This window comes from Elgaria multicarinata, chromosome 2, assembly GCF_023053635.1.
Source record: "Elgaria multicarinata webbii isolate HBS135686 ecotype San Diego chromosome 2, rElgMul1.1.pri, whole genome shotgun sequence".
Classification (NCBI taxonomy): Eukaryota; Metazoa; Chordata; class Lepidosauria; order Squamata; family Anguidae; genus Elgaria; species Elgaria multicarinata.
Window position 1 is genome coordinate 144,381,050 of NC_086172.1, and position 17,226 is coordinate 144,398,275.

At 44.1% G+C, this 17,226-nt stretch overlaps 1 protein-coding gene across 1 annotated transcript in view; it reads right to left on the minus strand.

Annotated features, from left to right (window-relative positions):
• SLC25A21 (solute carrier family 25 member 21) overlaps positions 1 to 11,657 on the minus strand; it is a 368,445-nt gene extending 356,788 nt beyond the window's left edge. Inside the window, exon 1 of the mRNA XM_063117825.1 lies at positions 11,490 to 11,657. Within this exon, the coding sequence (XP_062973895.1) occupies positions 11,490 to 11,556 (67 nt within the window). The 5' untranslated portion in view covers positions 11,557 to 11,657. The remainder of the gene's footprint in view (positions 1 to 11,489) is intronic.
• Between the last annotated feature and the right edge of the window lie 5,569 nt (positions 11,658 to 17,226).

Genomic DNA, 17,226 nt, shown 5'->3' on the forward strand with positions numbered 1-17,226 from the left:
AGGGGCCGTTTAACCCCTTATACTCCTACCCAGGCATTGCTGTCAATTATAGAAACCATATTGGTAGTGTCACATGGTCCTGAGTTTTCCATGCAACTACTTGTAGTATAGCAACTCTGTCTGTGTGGATACAAGCTGTACTTCAACAATATCAGGTTTTCAACATGTTTCATACAAGCTTCCCCAGAGGAAAGCTTGGATATGGCCAGCCACTGTATTGCACTGGGTTCATATTTTTCTATTTTATTTTGTTTTAACTGATGCTTACTTTGTATGCTGTTTAGGTATTCTGGAGTGTTAAGTGGTTTATAAATATTGCAAATACCATACAGAGCCAATGTGGTGCAGTGGTTAGAGTTCTGGTCAAAGCCCCACTCAGCCATAAAATTCACTGGTGACTTTGGGCCAATCTCTATTTCTCACCCTTACTCACCTCTCAGGGCACAATCCCATGCATGTTTACACCGACAACAGTCCTGCAACTCCTAGCATTCCCTAGCCAGCCATTCTGTTTGGGATATGCTGAGAGTTATAGGACTTCTGTTGGTCTAAATATGCATAGGACTGAGGCCTTTGGGTTGTGAGGAAAGGACTTTGAGCTCCTTGGAGAAAGGACAGGATATGAATCTAAGAAATAAGTAACACAGGGTTATTGGAAGAATGACACCAAACTAACCATGTGAGGCACGGTGAACATTCAAAGGCACTATACAAATACTATAATTCATCTGATAGATTGCATTTTTATTCCACACCACCCATTCTACCCTTTACCCTGTGAAGCAAATTAGTCTGAGAGATCAAGAACTGGTCCAAGGTCACCCAGCGAGCTTCTTGGATGAGAGGGAAATTGAACCGTAGTCTTCTAAACACTAGTCCAACACTCTAAACTTTACACCAGGGGGGTGGGCAATTTCCAAGGACTGGGGAATCGGAACCCTGCAGAGGTCGTATCCATTTCCTGCAGAAAGCTGCTACCGCCAGCAAAATCCCAGCAGAGTTGGGCATCTGACAGGCTGCCAAACCATTGTTTAGAAGCAAGCCCTATTCTGCAGACAAATGGGTGCCATCCCAGCATGCCCTACTGCTCCGCAGAATCAGCTATTCTGCCAGAAAAAAAAACATGCTGCTGAGCAGAACTGCACTCTTGAATGCCTAGCATACAGCTGTTTGATGGGCTGTTGGGAGACTGGTTCTACTCAGAAACCAGTTGCATTTTGTTCCTTTTTTCCCCAGCGAAATCGCCAGGATTGGAGTTGGAGTGGTAGTAGGGACCAGACAAATGGCCCTAGTGGACCACATACGGCCTGCGTGTTCCCCACCCCTATTCTATACCATGCTTTTGTTCAGAAAGGCCTTGGGACTATGAGGGACATTAATTAGGACTATCTCTTGCAAGAACTACCATGTTCTTCCATCTTCATTGACTGTAAAGGACACTACTATGTTTTACTATGTACAGCACCTTGTACATTGATGGTGCTATATAAATAAATAAATAAATAAATAAATATTATTTTCCTGCCATGGATCATGGGCATTTTAGCTCAACCCGCCATGATCACCAGCATAAAAGGCTATGATCCTGGCAGCTTCTTTACTCTCTCCACTGCATAGTACTTTGCTCCTTTTCCTAAGGGAAGGTGAAAAGAAAGAGAGGAAATCACTCTTTGAGAGTTCCTTTGTGCCAGATTGCCTCAAGGGGCTTTGAGTCACTGTTAAGGTAGAAGACTTGAAGGGCGGATTCATTTTTCAGGGAGAACATCAGGCTGCTCACCTATTTCTACTTACCAGGCACATCTGTCAAGAACCTGTGCTGTGATTTTTTAGATGGGGGTGGGGGACCTTTTATCCGGCCAGGCTTTGGCAACATCAAAGCTGCGATGATTTTACTTGTAATTGATTGCCATTGAGTGACAACTGTTGTAATGTTTTCATTTCCATTTTGTATTGCATTATTAAAATGGGTTGTTTTTCATTATTGTTGCAATCTGCCATAGAGGTGTATATTCATAGGAAAGTTGGATATAAATGCTTTGAAGAAACAAACAGATTCTTCTTCGTAAAGACAGCATGTATCCTCTGCTATCTCATTTTCACCACTACGCTTTTTTAAAATTAAACAAATCTAATATTACCTTTATAACGAATTTAAAAAAGAAAAAGGAAAAAAAAGAAATGGTATGTCCTCAAATTCTTTATTTAATATATTAAAGCAGCATTACACTGCCATCCAGTGGCCAATTTAGTACATGTGTGATGAAGAAATATTATTGTGATTTGTGTGGATGTACGTGTGTTGACATAAACCAACTCAGTTAAACAACTTAAAGGGCAATTCTATGCATGCCTACTCAGAGGTAAGTCCCACTGCGTTCAGTGGCACTTACTCCAAGGTAAATACATAAGGAATTACAGCTTAAGAGTGCTTTTTTAATGTTCTATATTGCTGAACTGGGCATTGATTATGGGGAAGGAAGGAAAGGAACCTCTCGTGCAAGCACTGAGTCATTACTGACTCTTGGAGGGATGCCAGCTTTCACTGACGTTTTCTTTGCAGGCCTTATAGCGGGGTGGTTTGCCGTTGCCTTCCCCAGCCATTATTACCTTTCCCCCAGCTAACTGGGTACTCATTTTACCGACCTCGGGAGGATGGAAGGCTGAGTCGACCTGAGCTGGCCGCTGGGATTTAACTCAGGCCGTGGGGAGAGTTTCAGCTGCAGAAACTGCTGCTTTACTGCTCTGCGCCACACGAGGCTCTATTGATTATGGACTTTCTACTAAATAATAGCGGTATATAATTTTAAAGAAGAAAAGAATCACAGTTAAAGACAGACAAACATATTCATATAGAGCATCATTGATATAAGTGATTAGGGGCTCATCTACACCATGCAGGATATTCCACTATGAAAGCGATATATAAAAGGCAGGAGCCACACTACTGCTTTATAGTGGTATTGAAGAGCCCTGCAGGATCTACACTACTGCTTTATAGTGGTACTGAAGTGCACTGACAACAGTTGGGGCCCATGACACATCTACACCAAGCAGGATATAACAATGAAAGTGGTATGAAAGCGGTATATGGTATGTGTCATGGGCCCCAACAGTTGTCGGTGCACTTCAATACTGCTATAAAGCAGTAGTGGAATACCGCTTTCATAGTGGAATATTCTGCTTGGCATAGATGAGCCCTGGGTTGAGTGACGAGGCAACAAGTAAGAGTTAAGAATACTATCCCTTTTCCGCAGCACCATATTTCCCATGCACCAAGACAAATTGCGTAATCTCCAGAGTAGTCATAGAGTTAACATTCAACACAGAGAAGCAATTCTGTAATACAATAAAGTAAATTAGATAAACTGCTTGATGCATAATGAATCACCACTATTACTGGGGGTTGAGAGGAGGAGTGCAATTGCATGAAACCTCCTCCTGTGAGAATTCCATCTGCCCTTAAGCCAGCTGTCTCTCAGAGGCCTTGTGTGGTAGGACAGCCCTGACATTCTGATTGTTATCTATTATACTCATGGATTGGTCTGTTAAATTGTGCTTTGCCTGGCTGCTGCCAATATGGAATTTTCTGGAGAGTAATGCCAGATGGTACCGGCCCAATGACATGGTCCTCCAGAATAGATCTCAGGCACAGATAGGGTGGGTAAGCCTGCTGCTATGTTGTAGGGCAGAAGATCTACATGCAGACACCCATCCCACGGCGATTGAAAACGACTTTATTCAAATGTGTTTGCAAATCACCTTGAAGGCCTAAATCAACCCTCCCCAACCTGGTGCCCTCCAAATGCTGTAGACTGTAATTTCCATCAGCCCAAGCCAACATGGCCAATGGTCAGGAAGCCTAGGAGTTGTAGTTCAAAACATCTGGAGGACACCTGGTTGGGGGAGGCTGACTTAAGTAGTAGAAAGGCAGGATAGAATGTTAAATCAAAGTTGGAAAGGCAGGATGTTAAATGAATAAGCAAAAAAATGATTTCACAGATTTCCATTACACCAGAATGTGCAGATGAAAAAGTACTGTGTTAACAGTTTGGTTCAGTTCTCAGTGGTTCCTACTAAGTTTGGATTTTGTGGCTCTGTCTATAACTGGTTTGCCTCCTATCTAGCGGGTCGCTCTTTCAGCGTGTTGGCTAATGGCAGCTCGTCTTCCTCCTTTCCCCTTTCAGTAGGGGTTCCGCAAGGCTCGGTGCTTGGCCCGTTGTTGTTTTCCTTATACATGTTGCCCTTGGGCAAGCTTATTCAATCTCATGGCCTCCAATATCATCTGTACGCCGATGATACACAACTATATCTGTCATCTCCGGAACTTTCTCCTGATGTTCACGATCGTATCTCGGCATGTCTTTCAGATATCTCAGCTTGGCTGCTTCATCGTCGCTTGAAACTTAACATGGCAAAGACTGAATTGCTTGTTTTTCCTCCTAAACCTTCTCCTCATCTCTCATTCTCTCTTACTGTCAATGATGTTACGCTTACTCCGGTCAAGGAAGCTCGTAGCCTTGGCTTTATCTTTGACTCCTCGCTCTCCTTTATTCCTCATATTGAGGCAGTAGCTAAATCTTGTCGATTTTTCCTGTATAATATTGCCAGGATTCGATCATTTTTGTCTGTCTCTTCTGCCAAGACGCTTGTTCATGCACTGGTTATTTCACGGTTGGACTACTGCAACCTTCTTCTCTCTGGCCTTCCTTCTTCTCACATCAGTCTGTTGGTTTCTGTTCACCACTCTGCCGCAAAGATCATCTTCTTGGCTCGCCGCTCTGACCATGTTACTCCGCTTCTGAAATCTCTTCATTGGCTTCCAATTCACTTCAGAATCCAATATAAACTTCTCCTGTTAACCTTCAAAGCTTTTCACGGTCTAGCTCCTTCCTATCTCTCCTCTCTCATCTCACACTATTGCCCCGCTCGTGCTCTTCGCTCCTCTGATGCCATGTTTCTCGCCTGCCCAAGGGCCTCTACTTCCCTTGCTCGGCTTCGTCCATTTTCGTCTGCTGCCCCTTACGCCTGGAACGCTCTTCCAGAACATTTGAGAACTACAAGTTCAACCACAGCTTTTAAAGCACAACTAAAAACTTTTCTTTTTCCTAAAGCTTTTAAAACTTGATGTTGTGCAGACTTCTACTGTTACTTTCTACTGTTAGTTTTTCCCTACCCAGTGCCTGCTTACCCTACCCTGTACCTGTTTGCATTCTCTTCCCCTCCTTATTGTTTTACTATGATTTTATTAGATTGTAAGCCTATGCGGCAGGGTCTTGCTATTTACTGTTTTACTCTGTACAGCACCATGTACACTGATGGTGCTATATAAATAAATAAATAATAATAATAATAATAATAATAATAATAATAATAAGTTCTATGGGAGAAAGTAAATGAGCTGTGGTCTATCACATCCCCAGACAAGACATTAATTTAATTCTGTGATTAAAAGCTATGCCTTTGCCCTCCATTTTATACTCTAGAGTAGGTGCAAGAAACCTGGTGCAGGTTGGGACCCTCATCCTGGTCAGAGGGATTGCCAGTGTCACTCGTTCCCCTTGATTTGGGCAGGCCTGCTTGGCTGCCCACTCCTCCACCCTGGCCCTCAATGAAGCCCAGGGAGCAGGACTGCAGACCCCTGGCAGCAGTCTCCCCTGGACCACACAGCTAGCTGGCTGGCTGGCGAGGGACACCCTCTGTGGCGAGAGATGTGCTGCGAGTCCCGCGATGGTGGGGTGGGGCAGGGCCCTTGGCCACCACTTCCCCCCTCATTCCCGCTCCTGATGCCCAAGTGCTTCCAGGCTCCTTCAAGCCTCCGAGTGCCGGAGAAGGGTCCCCCGCATCTCCTATCAAAATGCAGAAGTGAATGTCCATATATTATCATTATTATTTTCTTTGAAATTCACTGATTTTACCATGGATGTCAGAAACAATCAACAAATATTAATACTACCAAGAAAGACAAAAACATATGTAACATAGTTGGGCCCCAAGGCCCCTTCCGGACTGCTGGGCCCCAGTAATTTGTACTGACTCCCCACCACCACTCTCTCATTGGCTTTGGATGTAGTGGCTACAGTGTTGGACTATGAGTAGGGAAATCCTGGGTTCTAGTCCCCACTCGGCCATGGAAACCCACTGGGTGGCTTTGGGCCAGTCACAGACTCTCAGCACAACCTTACAGGGTTGTTGTTGTGAGGATAAAACGGAGAAGAGGTTGATTATGTATGCCATCTTAGGTTCCTTAAAGGAAAAAATGGGATATAAATGCAAAAAGAAAAAAAATCCATTCAGCATACTGCTATTTAGCCATATGGGGGAGGGGGGGAATAAAGCACTGTAGTTTGAGACAAAAAGTGTTTCTTCTGATATGGTTGTGTGTGTATATAAATAATTCCCCTGGATAACTTTTTCCTTTCTTAATTTTTATTGTTTTACTGAATAAATCTTTCATGTGCGGAAACCATCTTTGCATAACCAGAATTGTTAAAAAAAAAATTGTCATTCATTAAGCAAAGCCTAAATGCTGTGAATATGTTTCAATTCATAAAATAATGTGAGATGCAGCTTTACCAAACACCGTAAACTCTATGTAGCTTTAAAAATCCCTAACATACATAAACTCTGGAATGAAGGATGAACGTGTGTGTTTGCTTAGGAGAGAATACTGTTGGGGAAGGGCACTGCAAAGCATACCCACATCTTCCTCGTCCTTGATTTATGAGCAAGCAGCATTAACTTCCTGGATGATATACAATGTATTCTGAACTACAGAAGTTGGCCTGCTTTAACTCTTGAGAACATCACCTACTATTCCCAGGCTACAGCAAGCAACACACTTATTGCTGAACACATAATCCCCACAAATCCCTGGCCCTTGCTATCTGGTCAGAATCTTGGCATGGCCTTCAGAAAAACTGGACAAGTAGATTTAAGAGCATCTTTCAACAGTTACATTCGTTAGTAATTATGCTGTTGAGACAAGAAACAGCTTAAGTTAAAAACACAGAGAGACTTAAATTGGAAGTCAGAAAGATCAATTTAGCAATGCAGTTTCAATTCTTACATACTACTTGGAATCCAAATTCACACATTTCTGACAAGTGTTCAGAGACCGAGTCATTTTGGAATGTGTGAGAAAAAGCTACTTGCAGGAAAGGATGAAATCAAGAATTACCACTCTGACATGAATCAGCAATTTGAGAGCTATATTGGTTGCTCAGAATAAAATGCACAGAGCAGTTGTGCCAATATGTTTTATAGGACCAACCAATATTAAAAATCTTAGAAATATTTCTTCAAATTATACCAAATTTGTCTTCTGGCATAGTTGATCAAAGCTAGAGTAAAAAATAAAGGAGATGATGTTATAAGGCAGGCACTGATTAGCATTTTTGAAACATAAACACAGGGTTGAAGAGTAAATAATTAATTTAAATTCAAGTTTCTACACTTGCTAACCCTCCCAGAAACAAGTTTGCTAAGATATTTTCACTATCATCTTTTGTAAATTGTAGGGAAGAAAATCCAGCAAACAGATGAAAAGAAACTAGGTTTATATGGCATGTTTCTATCTCTAGTTCTAGAAAGACAGCAATGAAATTGCTGCCAATTAAAATAAGGACAAATGTTGCATATTTATTCATTTATTTATTACATGTCTATACCGCCCAACAGCTAAAGCTCTCTGTGCAGTTTACAACATAATGCATAATAGAAAACCTTTAACATAAAAAATTAAAACAGCTTGAAACAGTAAAAAAAAACCCAGAACAATAAAACTGCTAGGACCTGAAAAATATATACCGGTATTAAAAATTAAGAGGCCTTTCATATGCTGTTAAACGCGTGAGGAGAGATGAAGGTCCTATTGGTGCTGAAAAGATGACAAGGTTGACACCAGGTGGAACTCATTGGGGAGTGCACTCCACCACTGAAAAGGCCCTCTCCCTTGTTGCTATCATCCAAAATTCCCTTGGAGGAGGCAATTGGAAGAGATCCTCAGATTTTGATCATAGTATTTATTTATTTATTTATTACATATATATATACCGCCCCACAGCCGAAGCTTGCTGGGCGGTTTACAACAGTTAAAAATGGTAAACATTAAAAAGTATACAGAATTTAAAAACCATCAAAAACATAAAAACAACAGTATAAAAACAATAGTATCCATTTCCCGCCTGAAGGTTCATACCGGGACAGGTGCTCCATCAGGTCAGAATCGGTATTATATGCTCAGACTTTTTGGTCCCCACTTTCAATCTGGCTGCCACATTTTGCAAAAGCTTTGGAACTGTGCTATATCAGAGAATCCCAAATCTGACATGTTTTTTGGGAATCTGAGCTATCCTATGGTCCCTGGGAGTGCTTTCTTATACAGGAAATTACATATGCTAGGATTACTTGAATTTATGTCTCTAATCAGAATCCATGTTTGAAAGATCAGAAAATCTGGCTCCAATCTTCCATTGTAATGCTAAGGCACTACAGAAAATGAAACCCTATTTCGGTGTTCAACCACAACACAATTCTAGTCACATGAGGGGGGCTATGCTTGCTACTCGCTCCCTCTCCATGGCATACCTACTGGCCCTGCTGCCATACACACATTGGAGTGGGGAGGTCTGAAGCAGGAAGCCTATATGCATACAGCAGGCTCCATATGGAAGGCAGCAGCATCAGATGACAGGGACACAACAGAGGGGGCAGGGCCAGAGATCAGGGGCTCACTCTCCTCCTCACACATGCTAAACACATGAGGAATGGATGGCCAAATAGGGCTTTCCTGGATTATTTTACAAGTTAGTTGGTTATTTGATTTTGGGTATGCATTTCAAATGTTAATCTTTTCCTCTTCTTTGCATGAGGAAAAAATTGAAAAATCTGATGCAGGCAAGATATAGGAGCATTTAGGTCTTGTTTTGTACAAATGCCCTTGCTACCACACTGGAAGAAGAATGTGCTTAGCAGATCCCCAGAAATATGCTCAGGAACCAAATAGCTAACCCAGTGGTTAGCAAGATACTATGGCCATAGCTAGACCTAAGGTTTAACCCAGGATCATCCTGGGTTCGTCCCTGCCTGAGTGCTGGATGCCCTGTGTGGCACTTAGATGAACAGATTTGACCCCAGGACAATCTTGGGATAAACCTTAGGTCTAGCTACGGCCTATGTTATGCCTTCGTAGTAATATAGTCCCTTTTCTCAACTCTTAAGCTTGAACTACACTTTGTATTCATAATCATGAACAGCATCTCTCTGGCCAGATTCCTGACCCATTTAGGAGCTCTCACGTGATCACACATTGAGGCTTTCCAACTTCATGATTCTGGCAGCTACTGGAAGATACAGCAAAAAAAAATACTGCCTAATTCAGTCACACTAAACAGAACTGTTGGGGATGGTGGGGGACAACGACTTACCACTATGATGCCAGTCACAATGTCAAATGTAACATGATGTGATACCTTGGTTCAGCCTTTCCCAACCTGGTGACCTCTGGATATGTTAGGCTATGACAGCCATAATCCCCAGCCAGCAATTAGCTGGGGGATTGTGGGAGTTGTAGTCCAACACATTTGGGAAGGGGGTACCAGGTTAAGGAAAGCTGTTTTAGTGTGTGATAGACAGAGAACTTTTTCACCCTAATGTCGCTCCATACGAGTGTATCATCATTACAAAAGTCATGACTTCATCAGCTCAAAAAAAGATTGCATGAATTAGGCCAAAGTTGGTCAAAATTAAAGACAATGTATTAAATCTTAACATTTGTATAGTACTTCCTGGTGCTTAAAGTGTTTCACATACACTAAGTAGTTGCATTCCTTACATTGCCTAAGGCCACCTAATGGGAGAAGAGATATTTGAACCAGGAATTTTCTGATTCGTAGCTCAGTCATTATGCATTCTTCCTCTCAATTCTTTGTGCTCACAAAACATCACAGTATAATGTGCATAAAATAAGTGTGCTGGATGCGTACACATCTACAGAAGCGGAAGCTGTTGCAAAGTGTCATATTGCTAGCTTTTGTGGCCAACAGCATGAGTCCCAAATTTGTTCTTGTATCTTGGACAGAGCGAGAGCTTCAGTGGTGGTGAGGGGCAGCGGGCCCCTAACCCTGTCCATCGGGTGACGCGAGGGAGTTAGGACCACACTCTAAAACCTTTAAGGAATTGGGTCGGACATAGCACCATTTCACAGCATTTGAGCACGCATGTAGCCTGCATAAGGTCCCTCACTCAATGCCTGGCATTTCCAGTTGGGGCGGTAAAATACCCATCTGAGAGTGCATAGACTATCATATGCTAGCAGACGCCTGGGAGTGAAGGGAAATCTTACCCTGGTGCTGAAAAGATTACAAATGAAGGAAATCCTCATGCCCAGAATCCCAATCCAGCATCTCCAACCAATTGTTTGGGGCATTCTTGGATTTTGTGCCGCTTCTGCCACCACCCACCACCTCCATTTAGAAGGTTGAGATGCCTCTCCTAAGGCTGTGTTACCAGCAGTAAGAGCTATAAACGAAAATATGCTGGTATTTTTGCTCCACCCCTTTTTGCCTTTAGCCCCGCCCCTTTCACCTTCAGCCCCACTTACCACTGCAATGCTGGGTATCCCCACCTACCTTCTCCAAAATGGAATTTGGCACTTGGACTGAAAGCGGTTTTGCACCCCTGGTGTTGACAATACGGAGTTAGATGGCCAATGTCCAGCTTTCTCCCCCCTCCCCTCCGCCACACACACACTTTCTTTGTTTTCTTCTACACAGCATCTAAACGCCCCGTTTCAGATCTAACCCTCCCAACCTAGCTCAGATTTTAACAAGAATGCATAAAATTTATATTATAAAAACAATAAAAAGGTATTACACACCAGCAACAGTCAGGGCAATATAAACGAAACGAAACGAAACACTGTAGATATTAAAAATCCGTTAAAATGGCAGACTCGCAGCGTACCAAAGAAACAACACTTTATATCGTCTCTTGGCTTTCGATTAGCCCCACAGAAGCGAGCAGCTCATTCGAAGAGCTGGGAGCAGCGCCGGTACAAAACAACACCACCACCCACCATTGTAAGGTTACAATGCTATACACGCTTACTGGGGATCAAACCCCATTGAATTCAAGGGGGCTTTCTTCTGAGAAGACATGTACAGGATTGCAGGGCCGAAGGCTCAAGTCAACGAAGACAGGGTGCAAGCAACCCAGAGCACGCTGGGCTACTTCCTTTTCCTCTAGCACGGAGCTACACCGAGTGGGAAGGGCGGACGCGAGGGCAGCCTATTGCCTCGAAGAGGCGGGCTTAACTCAGTGCTCCAGAGAGGCGTGGGGAGGGAGCGTTCAGACGTCAAGACTACACTTTGCACTTGCAGCCGTAAGACAAAAGTAACGCGCGTTGAGTTGAAGGGAGGCCAGGCGTGGGGGAAGGAGGGAGGAAGCGCGCGAGGATTGACGGACCGACCGACCGACTGCGACTGACTTACCCGCGGAGCCCCCGGCCAGAATCTGGTGGGACGCCTCGTGCCAAAACGTGCTCGGTTTCCCGGCCATGATGATCTGCGCGCGTGGGCAAAGAAGCCCCGGGGAGGAAGAGGAGCCGCGCGCGACGACTCAGTGGGGGTTGGGCGTGAAGGAACGGTGGCGGCGCGACTTCAAAGCGTGGCAGCGGGCTGGGATTGGGACCGCCTCCTTTTAGCGCACGGCAGAGGCCAGGCGTCCCCCGGGCTCGGAAATAGCGACTGGACAGGAAAGGGAGGGGAGAGAAGAAGAAGAAACCAGGAGTAGGCTTATCGGAGCGCAGCTACCCCCACGTCCAAAAGTCGTGCCCGCTTGCTCTTCCTTCTCCAAAGCCTGCCCAGCCCTCTTGGCGATGTAACCTTTATACCGCACGACTGGGGCCAAAGCCAGTCAGTTCAATGGCCGGAGCTTGCAAAGAACAGACACTCGCAGCTCGCGTTCAAAACGTCCCGGGGAAGGCGGGAGGAAACCGAGCAGACGCTCGGAGGAACTTTATGGCAGCAAGAAATCTAGACCTATCAAACTTCACACTAGTTTAAAGAAGGGAAGGGCTCCCTCCCGGCTTCTCTTCATCCCTCCCTTTTTTAGGGTTTCTTCGTTTGCACAGTAAGCCATTCCTGTATGGTTCAGCAACAGAACTGAATAGAAGTTTCCCCTTCTTCAGCTGCCCAGCACACACTCCCTGCTCTTTCTAGAGGACAGTTGGCCCCCACTAAGATTTGCTGCCAGGCTGCTTTCCTTAAGAGGCGGTGGAACCGAAGTTAGGTGCTGTGCAACTGTGGGGTAGTGGAGCCAGGCTTGCCTGATACCTCTGAGCTTGGCTGCAGTCCTCACCCTAACTGGTGGGGGAAATGGCTTTTCCCCACAACAAAATATTGCTGTGAGCCATCCCTTGTAATGCAAAGTATTTTGAGGTGGGTTGGTCTTGAATGAGCATTATAAAAGACCTGTAGAAGATATAGGTAATGCACACACAGAGAGAGAGAGATGGATCAACACAGCTGCCTGTATATTTGGACTCTAGCCCAGTTGGCATGACACCTGCATGTGCTGTCCAGTTTCCCTGTTTACCCTCGCTGAGCATGGCTGATGATTACATGCGAACCTAGCTAGGATGGTTAACAAACCACCCAGAACCCACACTCTATTGTCCATGCTGTATTGTTGACTGATGGACAGCAGCTGTCCAGGGTTTCAGGCAGGAATTTTCCCAAACCCTACTTGGAGAAAACAGGTTGAAGCTGGGGCCTTCTGCATGCAAAACATGTGCTCTACCACTGAGCTACAACTCACCCAATTCTTGTATGTTTGAGTCGGAGAATACAAAGGACTTGTCCCTCTGAGAGCTCTTGCACATTTGAAAGGTCTCCATATAAGCCAGTATGGTAAGAGTATCTGGGATGACCTGGATTAAAGACTTCATTAATCTCTGAAGCTCATAAGGTGACCTTGGGCCAGTCACTATCTCGGCCTAGTCTACCTCATAGGATTGTTGTGAGGATGAAATGGAATGGGGGCATCCATGGAGTCCTGAGGAATGGTGGAATTATTATTATATTTATATCCCACCTTTTCCCCAATACTGGGACTCAAGACGGCTTTACAAATTAAAACATGTAGTTAAAATAGAGATATTTTTTTAAAAAAAAACAACCAGTGTGCTTTCACCAAGGAGACCTAGCTTCAAATTCCTTCTCAGCCTTCAAACCAAAGAGGTGACCAATCATCACCTTTGTGACTTTCTTTGGAGGGCTGTTTGAGGATAAAATGGCCATGGGCAATAGGGATATTTAAAGGATGGGCATTAATCTTGGTGGGTTTTAATATATTTAATTATATATTTCTTATCCAGCTTTCCAAAATGGTAGTGCTTGGTATAGTTTAAATTATATAATGGTAATTATGTAATCTTTTATTTTCCTTTTGGAATAATTTAACATGTTTTCAAGACAGTAAATGAAAATCCAGAGACTTGGTAAAGGTAGCAGATCAAGCAAAATCTGCTCCATTACACCTTCTCATTGTCTCACTGCTACATTCTGCCACACATTCTGCTTTTAAATACTACTGATAAGAGAGGATAAAATTATATTTATGTCCTACCTACAGGGTCGTTTTCAGAGAGTAGCATTGGGTGACCAGTCCTCGACCTCCTGGCAATTGAGCTATGGAGTGCCACAGGGCACCATCTTGTCCCCAATGTAATTTAACATCTATATGAAGCCGTTGGGAGCGGTCATTAGGGGATTTGGAGCTAAATGCCATCAAAACGCTGATGACACACAGCTCTATCTCCCTGTGACAACTGAATCAGGTGAGGCTGTGCAAGTCCTGGACCAGTGCCTAGACTCAGTAATGGGCTGGATGAGGGCCAATAAACTGAGACTAAATTCTGGCAAGACGGAAGCCCTGTGGGTGAGTGGTTCCCGAGTCCGGGAGACTGGCTCATTGCCTGTTCTGGATGGGGTTGCTCTGCCTCTGAAAGAACAAGTTCGTAGTTTGGGGGTACTCTTAGACCCATTTCTGTCGTTGGAGGCTCAAGTAGCCGCCATGGCTCGGAGTGCCTTTTACCATCTTCGGTTGGTTCGCCAACTACGGCCTCTCCTGGACAGGGATAGCTTGACCATGGTGGTACAGGCATTGGTAACCTCAAGATTGGATTACTGCAATGCGCTCTATGTGGGGCTGCCCTTGAAGCTGCTCCGGAAGCTGGAGCTAGTGCAGAATGCTGCAGCTCGGCTGTTGTCTGGAGCTGCCCTTTCCAGCATGTAACTCCTCTGCTGAGGGAACTGCACTGGCTGCCTATTCGCTACCGGGCCAGGTTTAAGGTTCTTGTACTTGTGTACAAAGCCCTAAACAACTTGGGACCAGGATACCTGAGAGAGCGCCTTCTCCCTTACCAACCTGCCCGGTCACTGAGGTCATCCGAGGGCCTGCTCCTGGTGGTTCCACCTAGATCCATCCTCCGATTGGAATCCACCAGGGGAAGAGCCTTCAGCGTGGTGGCGCCCCTCCTGTGGAATTCCCTGCCTCTGGAGGTCAGGCAGCTGCCAACCTTGTACTCTTTTCAGCGCCTCCTGAAAACATCTTTATTCCAAGAAGCCTTTCTTTAACATGCAGCCTTGGATTTCTGTGTTGTTGTTTTTTTGCTTTTTAAATTTTGTTTTAACTGTTTTATTCTGTTTTTATTTTCATTTTACCTTGTACACCGCTCTGAAATTTTTTCAATGAGGAGCGGTATATAAATATTCTAAATAAATAAATAAATAAATATTATAATATACAGCATTAGCCATCATGATTTTCACACAACAGTGTCGGAACAGGAATAATCTGGGAATGCAAAAGCAGAGTATGATCTTAAACATTTTTTTCAAAAAAAAAAAAAAAAAAAAGCCTTCCCTTAACTGAGCACCTCCTGAAAAGTGAAGCAGAGGTTAATTCCTAAAAAGGCAGAGTCTCTAGAGTTCACACTTGTCTACAAGTCATTCTTTTACACAGCAGTCCTATACACATCTACTTTTAAGTAACCCCTATCCACTTCAGCGGAACTTACTTCTAGGAAAGTGTGTATAGGATTGCAGCCTTAGTCACTGGACCTCTACTTCCACCTGAAAATTACTGTATGTGTGTTTGTGTGTATAAATTTCGCATAAACACACTATTTTAACTCAAGTTTGAATTGCAAACAACACCTACTACAGGTCATTCATTCATCTAGGTTATACAAATATGCATCCCCAGAAACCCCAAACAAAAATGATATCAGAAAATATTGGAAGGTATCGTGTGATACAGCAATATTATTTTATTTTATTTTATTATATTCCAGTATCCTATCCATTGTTCAGAATAGCCTTCCAAATCAATATTTTCTTTATTCTCAAACCAGGTTGACAATAAGCCCTTCTCTTCATTTTTTTTGTTAATGATTGCTTTTGAGATATTAGTCTTCCAGTTTGAGTCAGTCCTCCCCAGGATAGGTGTGCGCAGCACATTTCATTAGGGTATGCACCCAGGTTTTTTTTAAAGGCGAACATTTATTTAATAATCATAAAGGACATTTTTATTCATTTATTAAACATTGTAGGCACTGATACCCTACTCCACGTTCGATTTGCCTGACGGCGAGGCCATTGCAGGTGATGGGGGGAATGAGGAGATGCTCCTCAAGCCCGAACTTTGGTGGGGCTTTCTGGTGATATCAGCTGGAGGGCTTACAAGGTAAGATTAGCCTTCGGGTCCCCTCCTCCTAGCCTCTTTGAAGTGAGGCTCCTGGCAGAGAGGCTCCCAGCAGAGCAATTCCATTTTGCTCCTACTACTGGGAGCAATAGTTCTCTCTTGGGGGCAGCAGTTCTTTGGTGTGTTGACGGAGCATCTGGAGGGCATCTGGGGACAGTTCCGCTGCATCTGGATCCCTACTCAATGCCCCCTTCAATTTGTGCTTATTACTTGAGACATTAGGGTGTGCCTGGGCATAACTGGCACATCCCTTGCGCACACCTATGCCTCCCAGTGGTGCCATCAGAAAAAAAAATTGGGAGAGGGGGCACAGAAGGTGCAAAGTATATTTCTAGGTGGGCAAGATGTATGCCATGTGTTAAGAAATCCAGAAGAAAAATAATGGTATATTTCACCTTAAAATTTCTATGCTAAACATTATTTCTGAAATGGAAAAAAATGTTACTTTGGGTCTGCACCACAGAAGAGGGAATTAATTTTAATTTTGAAAAGTATTATTTTGTAGTTAGAATTTCTTTTCTTCTTTTTTACTATTAGGCACCCCATATATAAATAATAAATTAAGTTAATTCTCCCTCCTGCATGTCAGATATTTGCCACTGGTCTATTGGCATCTTGTCAGTAGCTGTAAAATGCTTAGCCTTTGATGGCTCTAGAACTGCAGCTGAACTGTAGAAGAGCTACAGAGGTTATGATAGATGAATCCACAGCAGTCCAGCAATGGGGGGGGGGGAGTTCCTTGTTTGGGGGAGGCACCTGCCCCCCCCTCTAGTGCCGCCCCTGCACCCTCCTCCTCTTTATCATGATTCCACATGGTTCAGAGGTCTGAAGGCTAGCACTTCCGCGTAGAAGCCGTCGGAGGATGCGCCCGCTCCAGACGCGCCATCCTTCTTTCCCCCAAATCCTCAAAACAGACGACTTCTTCATTCCCCACTCGCAGTGGCCGAAGGCCCATCAGTCCGGGCAGCTATCAAACTCTTCTTCCCGGCTTGAGGCCAGGCTTCCTCTGGCGCTCTGCAGCGGCTGCGCGCTTTCCCTTTCGGGACCGATTGCTAATCAATGTACTCGCCGGGCTGAGCATAGAGATAGGAAATATAGAGGATCAAACCGCTGTCTGGACCAGACTTCCTAGTCTCCCTCCTCCCCTCCGGGAGGGCAGGGAGTGAAAGTTGCAATGGAGTGATCGAAACTTTTAGCTGGGCAGCAGCGCGTCCCCTTTAAACCAAAACCTAGCATTTAAGGTCCTTTTGAACTCAGGAAAGAGTTTGTCATCATGACGTTTCTACATGAAAAGTAGGGGGGACTTTTAAAAAAGTGTTTAAACATTTAAAACCGTCTTCCCCCATCTGGAGGGGGAAGGCGCTTTTTTTAAAAAAAGCGTCACTCCAAATTATCCCCATTTTGCCCTTTGTTTTTGTGTGTGATACGCGGGGAAATTATCTGTGGGTCTGACAGCCCTGT